Genomic DNA, 26,026 nt, shown 5'->3' on the forward strand with positions numbered 1-26,026 from the left:
CAAAAACGATTTCTTTTCCTACTTCTCAATACAGTTGTAATGCATTCTATATAAAATCAATTATAAGCGTATACAAATAGCACAAGAACGATTTCTCATAATTTGAGTAAATTTAGTTTACAAATTGCTCTAATTATTTTCACTGTGAGTGAAAAGTAAATAACTAAGGCAACAGTTCCTACTTCTAATTATTAAAATATATAAAGAAGTCTCAAACGAATATACTATGTAAGTTTGCGAGAGTATAAAATATTCGGTTACATCCGAACTTAGCCCTTCCTTAGTTATTTTATATACCTAAATTTACACCGTCTGACAAAAACCATTTATTCTGGATACTAATTTAATCTCAGTGGTGAAAGTGTCAGGTATGTGCTGGTGTTAACATTACATAATACACTGTACCACCTAAAACATTTATTCTTTGGCGACCGTAGTTGATTACTTCTTAAATAAAATTAGTAACCTGTAAAATTAATAACCTGTAAATAAAGTAGCCTGTGAATAAACGTATTAGCTCTCAATTAATAAATATTTTTATCATCTTCAATTGAAAATTATTACTTCGAGGCATGACATCACAACGTTTTCTGTAGTTTTCATTGTTTCACAATTTTTGTTAGAGGTCTTGAACAGCGATAACAAATCTCTCCGTTCACATATTTTTGTGGTAGGATTTCAATCTGACCGTCCCTCTTTTTTCAATTGCGAAACATCAAAATCTCCTGAACTCAACTTAACTGAGTAAAAATACGTCAAGTGGACCCCCCCCCCGCCCCCTTTTCCACTTGGTTCGGCAACGCGACACTTAGAGTGTGTTGCATATTTCATTTGTATGTTGGGATGATGGTCTCACATTTTGCTTGCAGTGAATTAGCATGAATGTGGTAGAACAATATGCATAATACCTACCCGCTTAATAGTTTCAAAGAAATACTTAAGACGGGAATTCCCTAATCCACCAGAATGTATTGAATACCCGCTATTAATATTTCAAGGCCAAATTTTTAACTGGAATGTCCTATTCTTTAAGTATTGAAAATCCATTATTTTTTAACCCCATATTTTTTTCTATTCATTATAAAACATCCAATTAACATTACAATTCTTGTTTTAAATAAAATGATATTCGAACTAAATCCTTTGCGGTTAAAAGAAATAAATAAGAAAAAATCTGTTGAGGATGGAGAATTTATCGTTTGCCTTGATTTTTCTGAAAATTATACTTTTACTGTTCAAAATGCCATCTAATCTCATCATTGGAATACCAGTCAGGCTACAATTCACCCTTACGTTGTGTACTATAGAGAAAATGAGAAATGAAACATATAAACTACGTTAAATTGATAAAATTTCTAAAAAATAAGTTTAGAGCGGATAAAATAGCATGTGATGGTTTGGCAGGAAGTTTTTAGTGGCAAGCTTTTCGTGCAAGTCTTCAACGGAAAAGCGATAAGCACATAACCAATGCAACTTCATTATTTGAATGGGGTAAGAATGCATTTAAAAAAATTAACTTTGGTTTTTGCTCTCAAGAAGATCATGACTCCCATGAGAAGATGTTTAAATTACGTTATGACCGATGTGTAACCATAAAAAATACACGCCAATATCATCATTACAGAGCTCTTAATAATACATCACTCGAGTGCAAAGTTTTCGACAAAGACATTAAAATCGTTACCAAAAAAGTTAAAAAAAAAGAAATAAAGCAATACGTATAAGTTATAAGAATTAATTTAACAATTATTTAACTTCTTTGTTTTTTTTATTTATGAAAAAATATTTAATTTATTATATTTCATTTGTTGAAATATGCAACACACTCTAAGTGTCGCGTTGCCGAACCGCTATACCGGCAGCGCTGACCGCACGTCATAAAAATTTTTTTTTTTGCTTAATCTAATCGCGATCAGTCAAATTTTTTTGCGGATTTCGTTACTTTAATGTTTATTGCAAAATACTAAAACAAATTTTTTTAATTTTTTGAGGGAGAAGTTATTAAAATTTTCATTTCTTAACTTAAAAGTTAATTAACAATTTGAAAAAAAAATTATTTAAATTCATACATATTTTCTCAAAGTACAAGTTTTGAACTAAAACTCCTGAAAATTTCATTAAACAATAACCAACAGTTTTCTAGTTATTAATTTTTTAACTAAAAGTAATAAAAATTTTCAATTAAAAAACAATTGTTGTTAAAATTAAAAGTTAAAAAAAATTAGCGGGGGATTACTTGCTCATAATGACTACTTTACGAAAAAATACTCACATTCAAATTCGATGATCAAGTGGAAAATGGGGGGTCCACTTGACGTGTTTTTACTCAACTGTCAAAATTGTTTTAGTTTACTTTTTATACAAAATTTTGAAGTTGGCGCTTTATGTTTATGTTTGCAATAATATTAACCATAATATTTTAAGAAATTTCTATAGAAAGCCAGCGGTACGCTCACAGTAGTGACTTGGTTCAGGTAGAGTCACCTCATCTCAAATATCATTGTGCGTTGCAAACAATTTCGAAAGAATTATGCAAGTAAATATGCACAAGCAAAATGAAGTTATAGACTAACAGACAATATTCGACAACAATAAACAATCAAGCTTTATACAAGTTGGAATATTACTGTGAAGCTACAGTCAAAAGTCTAATGGATGCGAACGTGTCCGAGTCGTCCGTTTTGAAAATATCAGTTTCAATAAGAACGTGTTTAAATTTATACGTTCTATTGCTGGCAGACCTAACCGCTTAGGCTCTACAGCGGATTAAACAAGCAACATTTCATTAAGATCGATATACCTATACTATATAAAGTCAACCGAAAGTTAAAATCCTTAAATAAAAGATGGGAGATAGGAGAAGTATTGACCCGACATTATTCATTTTCGGCACACAGAAAAATTATTATGAATTTTATAAAAAAATATCTCACAGATTGAGCACCATATAAAGTATAGTCTATGGGAATTGTTGCTACAGAGTATAATAGTTTTGTTCACCTAACGGTTGTTTGTATCACCTAACTAATCACTCACTAATTGAGTTAGATATAGGGTTATATATATATAAATGATCAGGATGAAGAGACGAGTTGAAATCCGGGTGACTGTCTGTCCGTCCGTCCGTCTGTCCGTCTGTCCGTCCGTGCAAGCTGTAACTTGAGTAAAAATTGAGATATCTTTATGAAACTTGGTAGACATGTTTCTTGGTACCGTGAGACGGTTGGTATTGCAGATGGGCGTAATCGGACCACTGCCACGCCCACAAAACGCCATTAATCAAAAACAAAGTAATTGCCATAACTAAGCAATAAGATACAAGAATGTTATTTGGTACACAGGATCACATTAGGGAGGGGCATCTGCAGTTAAAAAAAATTTTTTTTAAAGTGGGCGTGGTCCCGCCTCTAATAGGTTTATCTCCTAAACCGCTAATGCTATAATAACAAAATTCACTGGAAGCAAATGTTTTTAGCACTATTGACGGTGTGAAAATAGTTGAAATCGGGTGGCAACTCCGCCCACTCCCCATATAACGATACTGTTAAAAACTACTAAAAGCGCGATAAATCAAGCACGAAACACGCCAGAGATATTAAATTTTATCTCTGGGATGGTATGAGATGACTTTATAGGAACCGCGTTCAAAATTAGACAGTGGGCGTGGCACCCATATCTTGAGATCTGCTTAACCAATTTCAACAAAATTCGGTATACTTTATTTATTTATTTTCATATTTCTATATTATAGTGCGAAAATGGGCGAAATCGGATTACAACCACGCCTATTTCCCATATAACACCATTTTCAATTCCATCTGATTCTTTCACTTTCCGCTATGCATATCAAGCAACAATGATATTATCGGGGTAAAACTTTGCGTGAATAATACGTTTAAGGTATGCCACCTTGTGACCAAAAATTGTCTAAATCGAACCGAAACTGTTCAAGCCCCTAAGTACCAAATATGTGGACCCCAGTGCCTATAGTTGACCTTCTACCGAAAATATCAGCCAATCCACAAAGAAATCTCAAACGAGTATACCATTTGACTTTGCGAGAGTATAAAATTTTCGGTTACATCCGAACTTAGCCCTTACTTACTTGTTTAAATATGTAGCTGTGTGTAGGTGTTAACCCGAGTGCATAAACGACTTTAGAATTAAACTGAACGTCAAATCAGCTGATTTTTTGTGCCGGTGTATATTGTTGTGATAATTTGCCTATAAAAATTTGCTTTGTGTTTATTGATTTGATAAATTGTTTTAGAAATTAAATATTAATATTTTACCCATCAGCATTTGTTGCCTTTTTTGCACATATTTGAAGAAAAGTATAAACAATTCTACTTTTATTTCCATTCAGAAGACATTAAACACTGATTTTCATTTTAGCTGATTAAAGCAGGACTCCCGTATTGCTATTTTTTTGGTAAAAAAGATATACATTTACCAAAAATTTTACACAAATTCATAAAATTTTCCTCCATATTTTAATTTTTTCAGCTAATTTAAAGTCGATGTGATGAATCAAATACATATAAAATAAGAATACTATAATATTTATATAGCTACTGTTTGTTAATATTAAAAACATTTCGGAATGGAAAAAGTTTCGCGTGGCAGTCCTCAGATTAACTCCATTAAAATAATAAATAGGAATAAAAAGAAAATGGTATAAATAAATGATGCAACCGGTGATTTTGACCGGTTCGTAGTTCTACATTACTTATTTAATAATTTACTCAGATTTTAATAACAGAACATATATGCGCTCCTACCTTCCATAACTTGTTGTGATGAGAGTCTAGGTAACGAAAGATATTGATTTGAAGAAATAATGTCATTTAATGTTTGTACCGGAATCTCAGGCAATGCAATCTTTGCTCGTGGTCTGCGCGAGTCTTCATTAAACATTAGCAGTGTATCGAGATTTGAACTAACTTTGTACCGTTTCTGAATTTGTTCACTTCTGCTATCATTCAAGTCAACGATTCTGTAAAAAATAGAAATATGATATTAATTCATGAAGAACGAAAAGAGCGACATCTACAATTGCAAACTGTCTGCTAAGAAGATTTATTTCAATTACGCTGCAGAACACTCGGCTGGGTATTGGACCAAACCAATTTTTTTCTAGAGATTGAATCATAAGTAAAAACAATTAATTTCCCCTTTTTTCGAAGTCAGCCTTTGAAATTAAAATAAATAATTCTTAAACTGAGTTTCTTGGAAATATTGTTATTAATTATAGTATGTACATATGTCACGGGAAAATTTAAAAAAAAACATGGGATAACGTAGCCAGTTTTCATCTTATTTAAATTGCCTATATTATTCTGTGAGATAAATACAAATGATAAAAAATGAAACATTCTATATTTTTTAAAATAGTATAGTGTATAACATATTAGTATAGTAGTGAATTCCTTCAAGTTTCCTTCTAGTTGAAAATTCGATTTTGATCATTTATAGCATCAACCCTATAAGCCCAAGAGAAAAATATTGATGCAATAATGGGGGTGATACATGTAATATAAAAAATAAAACGTTTTTTTTTTATAAATAGTTAGTTTAACATCTTATAATTACGCCTGTGAATTTTTAGAACGAAAATCGCATTATTTATTAAGAAAAAATGCATTTAATTGTTCCGTCTCAACACGACGCTCGTCCATGGTCGAAACTTTAAACGCGTTTTTCTCAAAACGACTTTTTTAAAACTGGTGTGCTAGATAACTCGGAAAATTCTCAACCGATTCTTATGAAAATTGGCACACATTTTATTTGTAGTGTTAGCTTTTAGTTATACCACCAAAATGCCACAAAAAAATTCAAAACTACCCTTTGACCCAAAAAATGTCGGAAAAAAGAATGAAAATTTTGACTTTTTGGTTTGAGGCGTACCAGTTTTTGATTTTTTTTTGGTATAACTAGAAGCTACATGTTTCATGAACAAGATCCAACCTTTTTGTTTTTTGACTGAAACTGAAGCTAAAAATCCCGCCAATTGATGCCTTTTGCCGCGGGGTCTCAGTCTCAAGAGATCGGTCGATTGCCACGACGGCCATTTTAAAAAAAATTTCAAAAATCGGATTTTCATATTTTAATTTGTACTTAGTAAACATGCTGAATTTTATTATCATTCATTAATTTTTTCCATTTCAGATAAGCCCCCAAAAATTGGTCAAAATTCAGACGTTTACATGTATCGCCCCCCATAAGAAGAAAACATGGACGAAGCCCATATTTTTACTTTTCCCGTAACATACATACTATAATTAATAACAAGCGTGTTTTATTTGATCGTTATAAGCTAATAGCTAAATCGTTGACAAATAAAACGCACTTATGTTAGCTTATTTAACATTTTCGTATTGTGTTGGCAATGCGGACAGGAACAGTCAACTGATATTCAAAATGTCTGACATGAAGAGAAGATTAGTTTGAATTTTTAAATTTGTAAACGAATTATTAAAATACCTTACAAATAAATCAAGTTTACAAAAAACTGAAAACAAAAATTTTAATTGTCTTCATTTTAACCCAAATCTCATCTACAATAATTTGTAAATTTGATTTGTTTACATTTTCATCTGTCAAAGTAACGTTTGTCGGTATTGCCAACGACATTTTACTGCAAAAACCCAACTATTGTGAAAGAAAAATAATAATCAACTGACAATGCCTCTAGTTTAACATACAAGCTAAGATAACTTTTGATAAGGCAATATAGTTATATTGGCTAAGTCTTCCATATAAAATAAGGTAATAGCTTAACGTGCTGGACAAGTAAAACATGCCTAAACGCAGAAATTTCTTTTTTATTAATCTGTTCAGAAAAAATCGTCTGGTCCAATATGCAGAAAGCTGTGCTGAGTTTTAAGATATCGATTTAAAATTTTGCACAAGCGTTTTTCTTCTCAAAAATGCATTTGGCTTATCATTTGTCGGAACCGCCAATATGGGACTATTACAGAATACATGTAGCTACCATACAAACTGAAGTGCTTGTATGAAAATCTATTAACTATGTATATCCAAATTTGACTTGGATAATTGTGAAAGCAACGGTAAAATCTAAGAACAATTTTTTCAGATCAGAAACTTACAAGTATATATATACATGTATGTATATATTTTCGTTTTGACCGAAGTTAACGTTAATTCCAAAACTCATTCCTCGGACATGTCTAAAAAAAAGCTAACATGAAATTAGGTAATAAAAAAAAAATTTAAATATTAAAAACGGAAAATCTATTCTTTAATTTTTTAATGACGGCGGTAACAACTTACCCAAACGCAACTCTATACTGGAACGAGTATGCACTTATTAAATACCGAAGTCTCGTTTTATTTCTCGGTTCAAAAATTAGCGCTCGTACTCTATTGTCTATCCAACCTCCCAAAAAATCTTCCACATTATGGTCAAAAATTCTCTGAGTAATTGAATATGGCATCTTTTTTCTTATAAACTCTAAAACAAAAACAAAAAATTGGTTAACATTTTGTTGTCATTCAAGTAATGATGCCTACCATATAGATATGTCAATAAACCTAAGATAAAAATCAATCAGCAACAAATCGGATTTGCAAAACTAAACATTTTTGATAACCAAACCAATAAAATACTGCAATTCGAGTTTCAAAGTTACACTATATCGTGACGCTATAGTTTATAGCCTAGCATTCTCAAGAGTGATTTATATTCTTCAATATTTGCATGAATTATTCTGCAACGCGTTCCCGAATATACTAGTTACCATAGAGGCATATGCGAGGTGACAAAATAGATATTCATGAATAAATACAACACTTTTTTAAGAAATACAATATTCGCAATATTTTGAAAAAAATTTCTTATTGTGCGAAAGCTGTGCACAAAGTACACAGAAAGCAACAAGTATTATAAATAAATAAAGTAAGATTCCTCGCTTAATTTTTGTTTTGGAAGTGCAAAGTTCGAAAGCTTAACAAAAGTAGTAACTCATATATAAGATAACTGAAAACAACGATCTTGAGGTTGTTGGCCGAATTATAAGGTGTAGCTTACACGGCCAACGATCTCGAGGTTGCTGGTCGAAATACGACACCACCCGCAGTTGCTAAATAAGCAAACATATCGTTTTGTAACTTTAGTATTTGGTTTGATTTGGAACATTGACTGAAACACGTTTGGTCAGTCATAAATACTTTGAAAAGTTAACTCAATTCTTACCTAAAATATAATTAAAAAAATAAGTCCACACAAAAAGACTAATTTATACACATATGTATGTTCATGTAGCTATCTATAGCCGTTATCTAACACCTGAAAGATAAAAATCTAGCCGTAATTTATAATGTATTTCAAGCAATTTTGAATATTAAAACAACTTAATCTACTTACCTTTAATTTTAGCCAGAGTATAAACATTTTCACGATATATGTAGCAGTGTCCATCCAGAATGATAACCAAGCTTGGTATAGAGCTCACACCCGATTTTTTAACTAAAACCGGCTCATATGCAGCATTAACTGCATTAAAATTAATACCTAGAAAAAGATTAGACAAAATAACGAGAGACTTGTAGCTATACATCAAAATAATATATTAACCGCATTGCAATAACTAAGTAAAACTTGTAGCTTTTGCCGGGTAAAATAAAACTTTAAACTTTACACACAGAACTATTTTCAAAAATTTATATAAACAAGTAAGGAAGGACTAAGTTCGGATGTAAGCGAACATTTTATACTCTCGCAAAGTCAAATAGTATACTCGTTTGAAATTTCTTTGTGGATTGACTGATATTTTCGGTAGAAGGTCAACTATAGGCACTGGGGTCCACATATTTGGTACTTAGGGGCTTGAACAGTTTTGGTTCGATTTAGACAATTTTAAGCCACAAGGTGGCATACTTTAATCGCATTATTAATGCAAAGTTTTATCCCGATACAATCATTGTTGCCTGATTTGCATAGTGGAAAGTGAAAGAATCAAATGGTATTTAAAATGGTGTCATATGGAAAATAGGCGTGGTTGTAATCCGATTTCGCCCATTTTCGCACTATGACATAGAAACATGAAAAGAACGCTACGCACCGAATTTGGTTGAAATCGGTTAAGAATATCCGAGGATATGGGTTTTCACCTAAAAGTGGGCTGTGCCACGCCCACTGTGTAATTTTAAACGCGGTTCCTCTAAAGTCATCTTATACTATCTCAAAGATAAAATTTAATGTCTCTGGCGTGTTTAGTGCTGGATTTATCGCGCTTTTAGTAGTTTTTAACAGTACCGTTATATGGAGAGTGGGCGGAGTTGCCACCCGATTTCAACTATTTTCACACCGTCAATAGAAGTGCTAAAAACATTTGTTTCTAGTGAATTTTGTTATTATAGCATTAGCGGTTTAGGAGATATGCACATTAAACCTATTAGAGGCGGGACCACGCCCACTTTTTAAAAAAAAGTTTTAACTGCAGATGCCCCTCCCTAATGTGATCCTGTGTACCAAATAACAGTCTTGTATCTTATTGCGAAGCTTAGTTATGGCAAGTTATTTGTTTTTGACTAATGGCGTTTTGTGGGCGTGGCAGTGGTCCGATTACGCCCATCTGCAATACCAACCGTCTCACGGTACCAAGAAACATGTCTACCAAGTTTCATAAAGATATCTCAATTTTTACTCAAGTTAGAGCTTGCACGGACGGACGGACGGACGGACGGACGGACAGACAGTCACCCGGATTTCAACTCGTCTCTTCATCCTGATCATTTATATATATATAACCCTATATCAAACTCGATTAGTTTTAGGTGATGCAAACAACCGTTAGGTGAACAAAACTATTATACTCTGTAGCAACAGGTTGCGAGTATAAAAACTGAAGCTTACGAACTAATAAGTTTTATACATACATACATCTATTGCCAAAATAAACACACACACACCACAAACATAGTCACTAGACGTTTATTGAAAACATTTATGGTATACAGAGATCTCGAAATATTTTAAGTCATGGTACGGAGTTGTTAAGAAATTTCTGCAGAAGCGAACTCTATATAAAAAAATTGAAGAAAGTAAACGATTTTCAATTAATTACTTAAAATCATATTGGGATGCGCGACTGTACACCAATTGCCTGTGCCAAAAAGTGTTTATATGTAAAATTATACGACTGATTCCTGTTTTTATACAATTGAATTCTTTATTCCATATGTCACTTAACCTTAATCACCTAAATCTGAAGCTAACGGCGAAAATAAGTTATAATGTAAGTATGTTTGAGGAATAATCTTATTTATTTTATCAGAAGTATTATTCTTTGTATCCTTCTTCTGAGCCTTTTTCCACAGAAGATTATCTCCAGCTATTGAACTAGGAGCCATGTGACCCCCAGCCGGAATTCAACCATTCAACCCATTCCAAATTCCTTTATTAAATACTGCGATTCTCTTATCTTCAGTAAGGGGGTTCTAAGTACGGGGGTTCTAAGTACGGGTGTAACCGAACATTTTATACTCTCGCAACTTGCAAGGATCAAAGCCCGGGAAATTACTTCAGGTGTTGGCAAAATTTTATATTAAGGGAAGTATTGATCCGATTCAACCCATTTTTGTCACAAAGGCAACTATTATCAAGAGTTAAATTTATTTTTTTTATTATATGAATTTCAATTATATATCTTACACATTGACCGATATTTTCGGTAAAAAGTCAACTATAGGCACTGGGATCCACATATTCAGTACCTAGGGGCTTGAACAGTTTTGGTTCAATTTAGATAATTTTTAGTCACAAGGTGGCATACTTGAAACGCATTATTCACGCAAAGTTTTATCAAGATACAAACATTGTTGACTGATTTGCATAGTGGAAAGTGAAAGAATCAGATGGAATTTAAAATGATGTTATATGGAAAATAGGCGTGGTTGTAATCCGGTTTCGCCCATTTTCGCACTATAACATAGAAATATGAGAAGAGTATTATGTACAGAATTTAATTTAAATCGGTTAAGCAAATCCCAAGATATGGGTTTTGACCTAAAAGTGGGCGGTGCGACGCCCACTGTCTAATTTGGAACGCGGTTCCTATAAAGCCTGCATATGCCCCTCTCCAATGTGATCCTGTGTAATTTATAGTTTTTTTTAATTTTAGCATTTATGATGTCGCTTGACGCAACACCGGCCACCTTGACAGGATCATGATCATGACCCTTCAACGTAGATTGGCGGTAAGGCAAGTTTATGTATAGGGCGCTTAATTGTTCCCGCCTTGATTGCCACGTCTGCCATTCGTACTTTGCCGTCTTGCCCTTCTGCGGTTGCGACGACTCGTCCTAGTACCCACTGCTGCAGTGATACGTTGCTTTCGTGAACGAGGACGAGATCGCTGGGCTGAAGGTTGCGTTTCAGGTGCAGCCATTTGTTGCGCTCCTGAAGGCCCGTCAGGAGCAGACCACTGCTGCCAAAACTGTTGCTTGAGAAAGCAAACAATTTGAATCTCTCGCAGCAGCGAAGTGGATCCGTTGGCTCTTGTGCTGGTGGCAGTGCTCACAGAGAACAACCGATTAGGAGTTACTGCTTCTGCGTCGTTGGGGTCCTGGCTCAATGCTGCTAGGGGACGCGAATTCAAAATGGCCTCCACTTCGGGCAGTAGAGTTAAGAGGTCTTCCGCTGTGAGTAGAGCGTTGTCATCGTCCCATCAGGTCTGATGCTTGCGCTAGAAACGCCTCCTTCAGCTCGCGCAGCTTGCGGTTGACACCGACGAAGTTGGTTGCGTTGTCGCTGAATATATTCTGTGGCTTCCTTCGGCGACCAATGAACCTGTTTAGGGCGAAAATAAAAGAATTAGTGGATCAGTTCGAAACTACTTCTTAATGTACTGCTTTTGAAGTGAAGCATACGAAATCTGCTATATATGTTTTTACAGGTGGTCGACCGCGTATTTTTAAAGTTGTATATATTGAACTACTAAAATCTAGGCCACATATAAAAAAGGATTGTAACGCTCGAAGTCTTTCGACTGGCATTCCCATTATTTGGGATTGCAACTTCGACTTGTAATAAAAGCAGTGTGTGCAGTTTCTTACGATTCTACTGCATGATTCTCTGGCATTAATCAGCCATAATGCGTTCTCGAAGAACGCAATCAACGCTTTTGCCCCAGCGTGGTGATTTCGAAAGTGCAGGAACCGTAAATAAGTGATAACGAAGTGCGAATTTTTATTAAGTAATAATGGGATTTGGCATCGTATGGGAGAAGTGCATTTAATAGGCGACCTCCTACTCGGCTTAATTTAAATGGAAGCGACATATCCGAGCACTCATGGAAGAACGGGTTAAGTTTTTGCAAGTTAGCGGGTAGCTGGGTGCATTTAATCAGTTTTTGGATTTCATTCGCAAATTCCGAATGTTGAACCACCTGAACAATTTTCAAAAAACTCAAGTGTAATTCGCCTGACGTCAGATCCCTTCCCACAGTAGGCATTTTGTTTTGTTGGCTTATGTCGCCAATGTACACTATGTACATTTAATCGTAATTTCGGACAATCTATTCGCTACAAAGGTTTGTAATGTGGATAGATGTGTTTTAATCCAATGCAACACGATTTCAGAGTCTGCCAAAAATGTAATTTTCTCGAATCGTCGACTCAACATCGGCGCTACTCGTAACCATAATTTAGCAAGATATGCTGCCGAGAGCTCGAGACGCGGAAGAGCTTGGTCTTCAGCGGTGCCACTCTAGACTATGCAGTAAATAGCATACATTTGATACCACTAATAGATTGGCTTCGTATGTATATGCAGCATTCGTACGCTCTTATCGAAGCATCGGAGATAGCACTCGACTCTAGGTTTACGTACCGAGAAATGCTAATAGATGAGAGCTGCAGTAAGTTGGATTTGAAATTCTGCCAGCTAGTGTCAAGGCGCAATGGAATCGACTCATCCCAATCTAGTTTTTGGATCCAAGCTCTTGCAATAAGATTTTTGCTTTGGTGACTAGTGGGGCTAATAATTCAAGAGGATCGAACAGCCGAGCAGAGACTGACAATATGTTTCGTTTAGTGGCTCGCAGATCATTAAAATTGGCATCCAAAACAAAAAAAGCTTAATGACTTTCCAGTGCAGTCACTGTCGAAAAATTTAGGGTGGTTCGAAAACCACTTTGTTAAGGTGAATCCAGCCGAGTTTAATATTTTAATTACCTCACTTCTTAGACTAGAGACTAGAGACTCACAATTTTCTGATCCTGTTAATAAGTCATCAACATACAAGTCTCTTTTAATGGCCAATGCTCTGAGGGATGTTTCTGTCTTCTTTATGCATAAATATTTGGCGGTACATTTTAGTAATGTCTGCCGTTAAAACGTACTTATGTAAGCGGAAACGAAGAAGAGTTGAGTACAATTCCTTTTGGAGTACAATTCCTCCTCTCCAAAGCTTGAAACCGCCGATCTGCGATTTTATAGGAGTGACCGAGTAACTTACGATCAGCTTTAAAGGGCATTCTAGCCTTTTGATGCCATTTGTTTCTAAAGGTAATTCTTCTAGAGCCCAAAATTTTTGGACTACCGAATTAATTGACATTAAGTGTTCTTCAGCTTGGCATATTGTGCTAGTTACAGAAGGACGACTTAGCTTGTGACATATTTGCCAGACACAATCCACCCTAAAAGGGTTTTCTGTAGCGTTGGTTGATTAGGACCACTTTTAATTTGGCCAACCGCTAACAGATCAAAAAAGGTTTCTGTACCCAATAAGATATCAATCTTTTTTGATTTAAGGAATTCTGAATCCGCCAATTCAATATTGTGTGGAATTTTTCAGACATTAACATTGATGTTATGGTCTGGATGATTAGCCGAAATACATCGCATTATCCAGAATTCCGCTGAAAAAAACAAACGCGCTTAATTTTGTCCCCACTTTTGTGGTGGAATTTTCAATTCCTATTACGCCTAATGTTTTGTGTTGGCGTCGAACCAGTAACTTCTGTGCCAAGTCCTCCGTCATAAAGTTGACTTCGGAGCCTGAGCCCAGCAACGTTCTCGCAGGCAGGTGTTCTTCCTAACTGGTCCTCACTTGAATAACTGCTGCCGCCAACATTACCCGATCCGGCATACTCGCTGTATGCATAGCATGTGTGGTGGATGGTACGGATGAGATCCAGCGGGGAAGGAAACCGTATACTGGTGCAACAACGTGTGATGAGACCAATTACATACACGACATCGATCTGCATGTGTACTTAGATACAGTATGTCCCTTACGCAAACAATTTATGCCTAAGTCCACCGATTTCACAAACTCGAACCTCTGTTGTACAGAATGGTGTTTGTTATTTGTTTCTCATCACAAAGCGATAGCAATGAGTCATAAACAGCAGACACTATTCGATCGTCGCGCGCAGTAAAGGTGCTGATGGCTTTGCGATAGTTGACAGCTCAAAAAGTTTCGAAATTGTATTGAAAAATATCAAATATTTATTATCGTAAACCTTTTTGAGACTTGCCGAAGCCTTTGGATAATTTTCATCCGACATTTAAAACGCTTTTACTGTTCCCAAAGCTTCTCCAGATAGGCAATTTACCAAGTGGTTAAATTTTTCAATATCAAACAAACTCATGAAATTTTTGTTTCCGAATATTCTCCCTTGAATTCCTGCAAATTCATTTGTGGGAGGCTTGAGTTGTGAGACGTTACGAAACATACAATTGACGTTCTATTTTTGGCTTAAATAGTTTTAATTAATTGATTTCGTTTCAATAATTATGTCCTCTAACTCCCCTCGGGCCATGTCTTCTTTATCAATCTCTTCAATTTTAGATTGACATTTCATTAAATTTTTACTATTAAATTCGGATATGTCGAGCCGACATTCCAATTCAATTGGATCTAACGACATGGTTTTTTCCAAAAGGCCTGTTTTAATACGCAAAATGCTAACACCGGTCTTTGACACTTTAACGACTTTAAGTCTGTAAACTCCTTACTTGGAGAGAGGTTGGCGATAGTTGGCCTTGGCTTGCTCATTTTGTTTTTTTACATTAAAATTCACGATAAATTGGAAAACTTTGGCAACAGAAATAGATCTGGAAATAATGGGAATCGATTAACGAAAACGGAAAAAATATATCAATTCCCAATTACTCGAAAAGCCAAACGAAAGAAATAAACTCAAAATGAGCAATAGCACAATTGTAAAAATTTAAAGCGAAACATTTTGTTCGAGAATTAAATTTGCGAAAACCCGAGATAATCTGCGGAAAATTGACCGATTTAAAAATTTTGAATTATGCAAGTTACAAAAAGGTCGCACCTTAATGTAAATGAAAATGCTACCGCAATCGATGAATCCCTTCACATTCACTTCAATACAGTATATATGTGACGTCTGTATATGATATATAATATGTACATATATAACAATATATGATTAAATAAGAATTTTATGTGAAAAAGGAAGGGCCAAAAACTGAAAGGATGCGTTTAATTTGTTTTTCTTTTATTATTATAATTTTTTTTTTTTTGTTTGCACCACTTTCAATAATTTGCACCCGTTACCTGGTCCGTCAGCTGTTTGCCGGCGTTTACGTAACTTTGCGCAGGATGCAGCGGCAGCTCATTCCTACGACGGTTTAAATAGCAGCGGATTGGCGGCAGCAGCGCCGAGATGGCAGCAACGGAATAATAACGCACCAACGCAGTGATGGCAGCAGCGGAGTGATGAAAAAAACGGTTTTTATTTCTACCGGCAATTTAAACGGCCCTTTTTTTATACGCACTTTAAATGATGTTTTTTTTAACGGCTCTGAAAAACTTAATTTAAATTTTTTTTTTTTAATTCGAGCACATCAATGTACTGGACCAATACGTAAGTAAATCACTTCGTGCCCTTGCACGTATGTATGTATTTTTTTATTTTGTTTTTTTCGTACACTTATTTGTTTTTTCTTTAACTTGAACACTTTATGTGATCACCTTTTTGTTTTGGTCCTAAGGTATCTGTTCACTTTTATAATTTTTAACTTATTGCACCTCTTCACCACTTCACTTTGTTGTTTTTTGTTGTAAACTATCTCTTTATAAACCTTTACAATTTTGCGTATGTGTATTGTTTAGTTAATTTTGATCACTTTTTTATATTTAAATCACTTTATATCTATATTTATATTACTGTTTTCTTTCTAAGTTAATTTTTGCGTTTGTTTGGTACTATTTGTTTTCCGTTTAGCACATTATCTTTTTTATTTTTTTTTTCACCGGAAACCGAACAACAAGAAACGCACAGGCAATTGATACCGAAAAGATAATAATATTTTGTGAAAAATTGGTTTGTATATTTCTAAACTTTAGTCACGCATATGTCCCTGGTCGGGCGTCATGAAAATTCTCAAGCGTTTTTGTGAAAAAGAAATTAATTTGGGCTGTGCGACCGTACACCAATTGCCTGTGCCGAAAATTGTTTATATTATATATAAAATTATGCGACCGGTCAAAGAAAAAAGCGTGCGATTTGAATTCACAATTTAAAGGCACTACAAACGCCTTTGTGTTTTTGTGTTTTCTTCAAAAATTAAACATTATACTAAAATTTCGTTCAGTATCTACTTTACATTGGGAATAGAATTTGAGAATATGGTCTAAGTTTGAATATATACCGCTACTTCAAAACTACTATCAAAAAATAGGCCGTACATCCGGTCAAGCACATGGAGAAAAAATTCGAAACTGGATGAGGCAAGCCACAATTTAAAAACAGTAAAAATAATACTAAGGGTTTGCGGGAAACTGACATGACAGTTTTGGAGTAATAAGCTATTTATGAAGAGTTTTGCTCCTCTTCAGCCAATACCTAAATACCTTAATTACCTAATTTACCTAAATACTTTAATATTAATTAATAATAAATATTAATTAACAACATATTATAGTATTTGTCAGTCCAACGTTAGAATTATTTGCAATGCATTTTTTGATAACTCTTTCCAAGAATAAATTGAAGAGTCGGGAAAATAACTTAAGAATATGCAACAAACATTATTAAAAAGCTATTCAATTGGTGTTGGAATTTCCAAAGAAATTGAGAGATAAAGAAGCGTTTTTAATAATATATATAACAAAATTTTTAATACAAAAACTAAATTATATTTTTTTCAATTTTCGTTTAGAACTGATAGAATTTTTAAATATCTGTCAAACCATAAGGTTGGAAACAATCAACTGAAATTATGAAACAAGAACCTATAAATCCGAATTCTAACACGCGACAAAATACTTATTTACATGTAATTTAGTGGTTTATTTTTTTCTAACTGACTGACTATTGCTAACTATTTGCCGGCGGTAGTATTCGAAAATGCAGTGGAAATGATTTTTACGTTAAACTAGTGTAACCAACGTTATCTATAGTGCTTAAAAAAGTTTTAAATATTTGTACGCAACTGATTCAAACGCCAATTGACTGAAGAGAAGCTTTAAAAATTTCATTTTTAAATTGTATCGACTCCTTATGTTCGCAATATTTCCAAAAATTCCTTAATTTTATTTTCGACTTTCAGGACTTTTCTTCACGAATTGAACAAATTTTACACCATGCTTTTTGTTTTTCAAATAATTTGAAAACGTTTGTTGAGGGGAAAACACTTTAAAAGCCGACCCCTCTCTGGGAAATTCTTTCAGGCAAATTTATGCATCTTCTAAACAATATAACAGTACTGCAACTAAAACCATATGGCAACACTTCAAGCTGTAAAGTTGTACTTTTTTTGCTCTGAACTTTTGTTCAGTTTTGTGCAGCATTAAAAAGTTTAAACTTGCGAATTTTTGGTGCCGAGTCAGCTTTTTGTTTCATTTTGTTTTATTTCATTCTATTGTCTTTCTTTTTTTATCTCATTTACGTCTTTATTCACAGCTGTGTTGCGTTTAGCTTTTTATTTGTTACAGTGCTTCTAAAACTGCTCGCTATATTGCTTTTTCAAACTGTCAAACTGGTTTTAAACTTTGATAAAAAAAAACAAAAAAAAAAAAATTGCTATTATTTTTGCGTTTATTCTTAATTGAATTTATTATTATTATTATTTTGTTAACACACTCATTTCTTATATATCTATTAAATTTTGTTCTACTTACTCTCTTATTTGATCTTTATTCTTGTTATTTATTATGACTTGTAACTTCCCCAATTGTAACATTAAAGGCGAGTCAGATCGCTACGTTTCATGCTGGCTTTGTGATGGGCTTGCCCATATTAAATGCGCTGGACTGACTGGTAGAATCTTAGATTCTATTCTCCACTGTAAGGGATTGCGTTGGTCCTGTTTAAATTGTAGATCTATTGAAATCGATCTATTTAAAGTTTATAGGGAGACACGCAATGGCTTTAATGAGATCGGTCGTGATCTTGTAACCCTCACTGAAAAATTTAAGCACTATGAAAAATTGTTCAAATCTTTTAAGTGCCTGAGCGTAAACGTCCTTCCGATGAAGTAACACTTAGTTCTTCTGTACAGAAAAGAACGTCTCCTCCCTATGACCTAATAAATCTCTCTTCTCCTTGCCCTCAAGGTGATAAGCCGTCAACTTCCAAAGAGCTCAATTCCCCTAAAGCTCTATCTAATAGTAATAAGTGTCTCACAATTTCAGAGGCTCCCCCTAATAATATAGTAGCATCAGTTAATAATATGATAGTTATTCCACCTAAAAAGTCTATATTTATTTCTAGACTTGCCAAAGATACCTTGGTGGAGGACATTAAATCTTACATTTCGTCACGTTTATAAATCGATAATATCAATATCCGTAAATTTAACTTCAATTATGATAGAAGTATATCATCGTTTAAAATAGACGTATCTCTTGAAACATTCAAAAAGATCTTAGATAGTTCATTCTGGCCACTGGGGCTTTTGTACGCGAATTTAAACCTAAACTTAGAAGTCAAACTGAGGAAAACATTGTTAAATTACCAAAAGCAACCACCGATATAAAAAAAACTGATTGGTATAAATTCGCTAAGCATTTATTATCAAAATGTTAGAGGTCTTAATACAAAATTAACCGACTTGTATTTGAACAGTTCCAATTTTAATTTCCATATAATTGGATTTACAGAAACTTGGTTAAAACCTCACATTTTTGATAATGAGATTTTAAACAGCGAATTTCAAATTTTTAGATGTGATCGACTGAACAGAGTCGGTGGAGGTGTTCTATTTGCCGTGCATTCCTCTATCCCATCTGAAAATATTCTTGTACCAGGGACCGACTCATTTGAATTTAAATGTATTAGAGTATACGTTAATAGTTGCTTTATTTATTTAACCCTATCTTATATATCACCCCATTCGGACTTATCTGTATACATGCAGCATGCTTCTTTAATAAATAGTGCTACCTCGATGGCAAATAATGCAGATTCAATAATTGTATTAGGTGATTTCAATTTACCGTGTGCTTCGAGGAAACCTTTCGATGACCTTATCGTGCCGATTTGCAATCGGTTATGTTTTAATGAGTTTTTCGAAAAATGTCCGAGTTGGGTCTGAACCAAATTAATTTGATTCCGAATAAATTTGGTAAATGCTTAGATTTAGTATACGTTGATACCTCTGCAAAGTGTTCCGTTATTCAGAGTAATCCTCTTGTTCTACCAGAGGACTCATATCATCCTGCTTTGGAAATATCTGTCGAAATCTCAGGCATTGTACGGGATAATAATCATCAAACTTCGTGCTTCTGTACTCGGTTTAACTTTGCAAAAGCTAATTTTAAAAAGTTAAATACAGAACTTTCTACAATAACATGGCCTAATTATATAATAACATTATTATGAAATTATTTGAAAAGCATGTTCCAATAGTAATTGTTAATAAAAGCAAAAGTATAAGTCCGTGGTTTTCGAAAGAGTTATATAAATTGAAAAACAGGAAAACTCGAGCCTTTAAACATTTAAAAAAAACCGGTTCACTTGTCGACTATTCTAAATATTCTCTATTGCGGCGACAATATTTTGACCTAAACAAAAAATGTTATAATAATTACATAAATAAAGTAAAAAAGAATGTTGTAAGTAATCCAAAATCGTTTTATGATTTCCTCAACTCCAAACGCAGGATTTCCAAATTTCCGTCCGCAATGAAATACAAATCTATCATTTCAAGTGACAATGATATTATATCCAATATGTTTGCAGAATTTTTCAAGTCAAACTACTGTAATAATTCTTCCAAAACTTTTTCTTATCAGCAAGTGCTGTGTTCGACACAACGAGTGATATTTGAGCATATACCTTCAGATACAATTAATGTTTCTTCAGGTGTTCCGCAAGGTAGTCATCTTGGCCCGATTCTGTTCTTGTTGTTTATTAACGATATCTCTTCAGTAATAGAATTCTGAAAAATTTTATTATACGCTGACGACGTAAAGCTTTTTAAATCATACACTTCAACTGAGGAAAGGTGTCTGTTGCAAACAGACTTAAACAATTTGGTTGCATGGTGTGATAGAAATGATTTGCCATTGAATCTCAATAAATGTAAGACGATGTGCTTTTACCGTAGATCTGTGCACCCCTCTTCTAATGTAATAAAACACCATATTCTAGAGCAAGTTTTTAACTGTATTGATTTGGGAGTTAATATTGACCCTAAGCTTAATTTCAGTCTTCATATTGATACCATGGTCTTGAAAGCAAAAGCTGTCCCCAGTTTTGTTAAACGTTGGTCTAAAGAATTTAGAGATCCGTATATTACTAAAACACTTTATACAACTTTGGTTAGACCTATATTGGAATATGGCTCTGTTGTTCAAAAACAATTTTTACTTTTCGCCAAGCGCATTTCCGATGGGATTCTAGGGCAAGTCTACCTCCATACACTAGTCGTTTAAAACTTATTAATCTACCTACACTTTCTAGTCGTAGGAAAATGCTTGGCATAATATTCTTAGTGAAAATCTTGAATGGAACAGTTTGCAGTTCTTTTCTCCTGTCTGAAATTAAATTTAATATCCCGATTCGCTTTTGAGGCAGTTTAGACCTTTACTGTTAAAATCCTGTAGATCAAATTTTGAACTAAACGAGCCATTCCGCCGTATATGTCATGATTTTAATTCTCATTCCAGCACATTTGACTTATCTGATTCACTTTTCAAAATTAAAAAGACTTTATTGTTTTCTCTTAATAAATGAAAATATAACAATTTATTATATTGTAACTTTAGATCTTAGCTGTTGAAATTTTTATTTCTGTAGCTGAGCAGTTTTAGATCTCAACACCTAAAAAACTCTCTTGCCTTTTCTAACTCGGCTAATTCCGCACGTATGCGGATTGCGCCCCTCGCGTCGGTTGGGCGGGAGGAGGGTAATCGTTGGGTTTATTATTATTATTATTATTAAAAAACAATTGGTGAAGAAACATAAGAGTAACACAATACCTTATTAACAAATTCAAAACTAATTCATTTATAAATTAAAATACATGTACTAGGATTGGAATAATTCTTTGCTCATCCAGTACCGTACAATACTGGTCGATTGTTTGTCAAAATTCAACGTATGATGCTACAAATAGTCAATAATTATTCAATTTAAATAATTAAAATTTTTTAATTTTAAATATTTATTTATTTCTTTAAACATAAAGTAAAGCAAAATTAAGAAAAGGCAACATAAACAAATAAATTCATAGGAAAACCAAACGAAACTCATGCGTCCAGTTATGCACGCCAACCCTAGTGCATTTTGATATTTGATTTACTTTTTTTTTTTTATTGAAAGACAAAGAGTTTTTAGTTTAGAGTGTTATTTTTAAGTATTGTACTAAAGAGTACAGTTAATAGATTCTATATGTAACTGTGGCATATTTGGTATAAACTGAATTTTGAAAAAGTTATGAAAATTGCAAAGAATTTTGAAAACCGTATCGTTTTGTACCTCAAACTAAAAAACAGCCAGCGACATCGCAAAAATAAGCGATGCTAGTAAAACAACAGTCATTTCAGTTCATAAAAAGAATAATTTGGCGTCTTCGGCCGCCTCTGGTGGCCGACCAAGGATATTGAATGACAATGATGCTCGTCATTTGAACTGAAATTAATAACCCCTAAGGAGGCTACTCAAGTCTTTAACAAGCCAGCCAACAAGTGGACGGCCAGAAAAGCACTGCAAAAACTGTGCCACCAAGTGAAACATGTCCGCACCATTATAGCAGTACAGGTCGGAAAAAAGAGAATAAGTATTCAATTTGCCTGAAATTTAAAAAATCAAATGTTTATTTATTTCTGTTTAATTGAATGTAGCAATAAAGAAATACACTTGTAAGTTTGTATACAGCAACTAAATTTAATACAAATATAATATATTATTGGAATATTAATTTTACAAAATTAAGCCTAAACTATATAAAGCGCAATGAAAGTTTGTCGATGTATATTCGGAACAAGTGGTCGTGAAAAATGTGTGGACCAATCGATCCAAATTGAAAAAATAACGCAAACCGCTGCCTGCTCGTGTGAGGTTGCGTAACGGTGTCCAAAAAGATAGATAGCTACTGCATGAGTACAAGAGCGAAAGAGGCAGTGGATCAGTTGGTCATTAAAATGTGCATCAACGTACTTAACTGCACCAGATTTAGAGTGAAACCGCCTTCCAGATACATCAGGAGGACATTCTTGCAATACGACATATAATTTTTAAGCAATCAATTCCGGACGTGACCAATTTCAGACTATCAACACCTTTACCGACTAGCTTTCGGTGTATGACGTCCTTGTAGTCAAAATACCAGAGCCCTGAATTTACATTTTTGAGATACACTTATAAAATATTTAGCAGTATTTCAGAGATTTCTGACAGAAATCGTAAAATGAAACTGAAAGAAGTGGGAAAACAACGATTATTAAAATTTAAAATCGTTATGTATAATGATAAATTTAATTGAATTGATTTCTAAAGTCGTTAGTAGTTTCTTTATGTTAAAAACCCCAGTTGCGCAATCTAATTAATTTTGGCAACTTGAGATGATCTAATAAATTATTTTTAACCTAAAAATGTATAAGATCACAACTTTTAGGCATAATTATAATACGTAAAATATATACATATTAGTTTAATAACATTAATACATCAAAAGACAATAATAACAAAAAAAATATGAAAGTAAATGTTATTGGAAATTTTTATAAAGTATTTTAAAAGCGATGAATTTTTTGATGATCAGTTTCAGTTAATTATTGCATAAGAAATGTTTAAATAAAGAACAATGCACTCCTGATGGCATGAATGATTAAACATCGGATACATACCATAGTAACAGTTTCTTAATTTTTTTTTTTATATACTAGGTAGATTGGTTCCAGAAAAAACCATGTAAAAAAAGACATTGATTGTGTGAAAAATAAGTGATTGGTTCCTTATCTTTAAAATCTAATAAAATTTGCGAAAAATACGGATTTTTTAAGAACAATTAATATTTATTTTATTAAATAACGTAGACAGTTACTGACAAAAAAAATAGGATCAAAATTTTATTCGCAACTATTTGCAAATATATGTCAGGAAGTTCAATTCACAATAAAATAGGATCATGGAACCAAAGGTCGTAAATAGTAGATTATCATAACTAAAAAAACAGATGTAAGTTAGCATTTTGTTACAAAACTTTTATTTGCGAGTACGACAGCGCACTTTTTCGGCAAAGATTCCATTAAAGCTTTACAGACTGAATCCGGTATTGAATACCTCGAATCTTTGACTTTTCTAATAGTTCGTTAAAAACTACTAAAAGTGCGATAAATCAAAACGCGTCAGAGACATTAATTTTAACATCCAGGATGGCACAGACGGCTTAGCATTAATTTAGCATTCCTATGCCACAAAACAGGCGAAATCGGATTACTAACATGCCTATTTCCCATATAACACAAATTTAAACTCCAACTGATTTTTTCACTTTTCATTATACAAATCAAGCACCAATTAATGAGCATAGAACTACGCACGAATAGTGAGTATGCCACCTTATGACCAAAAATTGTCCAAATCGAACCAAAACTCTTCAAGCCCCCATATATCGGAAATGTGGATCCCAGAGCCTATGGCTATCTTTTTACCGAAGGCCTGTATGTCAGAAATGGGTTCAAACAGGTCAATATTTCCCTTAGCCCCTTTATACCCAATAAAAAGATTTTCGAACTTTCGGCTGACTTTATACCCCATATATCGGCTAATATGTGAGTTATTTTAATAAAATTTAGTAAGCGTTTTTTTCTCCTAGCGGTACATCTATGTGCCTAAAATAGATAAAATCGCGTGAAAACGGGCAGCATCTGCTTCAGTTAAAATATATAGTAATGCCAAAAACAGATTAAATCACGTCAATACTACACCTATCTCCCATATCATTTTCAAACTTACGGTTGGCCAATACCGTATATATCAACTATCTCCCATATCATTTTCAAACTTACGGTTGGCCAATACCATATATATCTGTCAATATGTAAGATATTTTAGCAAATCAACCGAACGTATAATATTGGATATACTTAAGTTTAATGCCGAAAATATTTAAATATTTAGTTATTTATTCGTAAACGTCAATCGGCAATATACAGTAAAAGTGAATAATAATGTTATTATTAATATTAATATTTCAAAAATATAGTAAGTAACTTATACAAAAATTAAATGAGACATAATATAGAGAATCCAAAGAGGAGAAACAAAATTCAGTTAACGTTAAAAATAATATAAATAATATAATATAATCCGAGCTTCAGCCATTGTAGTAGTCGTATAGATGTCTTCTCAATTCAATGTTAAGAGAATGGGTGGAATCTCCGAAGAACTGGATCTGAGGAGTCATGTCATTTACATAATTAGCTATCCTGTTTCTAGGACCGCATATGACATAGCTTTTAGTTGATTTAGTTGTTTTAATAAAGCGATTGCGTCTGAGACTTGACCCATCTGTGATTATTTCAAAGCTGTCATGTACCTCAGGAGCCTCGATAAAACCATTCAAGACTTTATAAAAGAACATTAAGTCTGCTAGTTTACGTCGAGCTGGTAGAGAGTTGATGTGGAACTTTTTCTTTACTTCCTCCACAGCTGCTGTCGATGTTTGCCATGTTAAGAAAAATGACAGTGACTTGCTACTGAATTTTTTCAAGTCTATTGACTTGAATATCAATAAATGGCGACCATATTACCGTCCCATATTCTAAAATGGGGCGAACTAATGTAGTAAAGAGTTTAACTAAGGTGACGCATTACTGAAGTCTTTTGCTGCTCTAGTGATGAGTCCAAGCACTTTGTAGGCTTGTAAGGCGATTTTATCAGTGTGCTTATGGAAAGTCAACCTGTTGTCTATGATTATTCCAAGATCTTTTCGTTCGACGACTTCCTAAAGTTTCTGGTCATTTATTTTGTAGTTCATGACTTCAAGTGAGCGTGCTCTTGAAAAGGTTATTGCAGCGCATTTAGTGATATTTAAATATAATTTATTGGCAGTACACCAGGTGCTTAGGGAATCCAAGTCTTGCTGCAGACAGATTTTATCTACTTCTTCACGTATCATCCTGAAGATTTTGAGGTCATCCGCGTACAGCAAGTATTCAGATTCAAAATGTTTACCAATATCATTAACAATTATATTGAATAATAAAGGATCTAAATTATACCATAATCATTTATACCATAATTTTGGAGTCTCATTAGTAATGTTTCAATGTCAACTTTGTCGAACGCCTTACTGAAGTCTGTGTATACTGCGTGGACATTTGTGTCAGCATTCATAGACTCAAGTATGTAGTTAATATAGATAAACAAACGAGTTGTTGTGGATCGCCAACAAATCCATGCTGAAGTGTGATGATAATATCCTTGAAGGACGCTGCCAGTTGTGATAGCACCAATTTTTCAAAGAGCTTCGCTAGTGATGATTGGATGCAGATTGGACAGTAGTTTTTTACGTCAGATCTATGTCCAGACTTGTGTATTGGACAGACGTATGACTTTTTCCAACACGT

At 33.7% G+C, this 26,026-nt stretch overlaps 1 protein-coding gene across 2 annotated transcripts in view; it reads right to left on the reverse strand.

Moving 5' to 3' along the window:
- The window catches only part of l(3)80Fg (dnaJ homolog subfamily C member 16 l(3)80Fg), a 405,661-nt gene that overhangs the window by 267,949 nt on the left and 111,686 nt on the right, over positions 1–26,026 (reverse strand). The window contains exons 3-6 of one of the 2 annotated variants that reach the window (XM_070113021.1): positions 8,390–8,536; positions 7,297–7,477; positions 7,113–7,193; positions 4,782–4,996 (exon numbers count right to left, since the gene is read on the reverse strand). In XM_070113021.1, coding sequence (XP_069969122.1) covers positions 4,782–4,996; positions 7,113–7,193; positions 7,297–7,477; positions 8,390–8,536 — 624 coding nt within the window. The remainder of the gene's footprint in view (positions 1–4,781; positions 4,997–7,112; positions 7,194–7,296; positions 7,478–8,389; positions 8,537–26,026) is intronic. The other variant, XM_070113022.1, reaches the window with a different exon arrangement.

This window comes from Bactrocera oleae, chromosome 2 (genome assembly GCF_042242935.1).
Source record: "Bactrocera oleae isolate idBacOlea1 chromosome 2, idBacOlea1, whole genome shotgun sequence".
In the NCBI taxonomy this organism is placed as follows: Eukaryota; Metazoa; Arthropoda; class Insecta; order Diptera; family Tephritidae; genus Bactrocera; species Bactrocera oleae.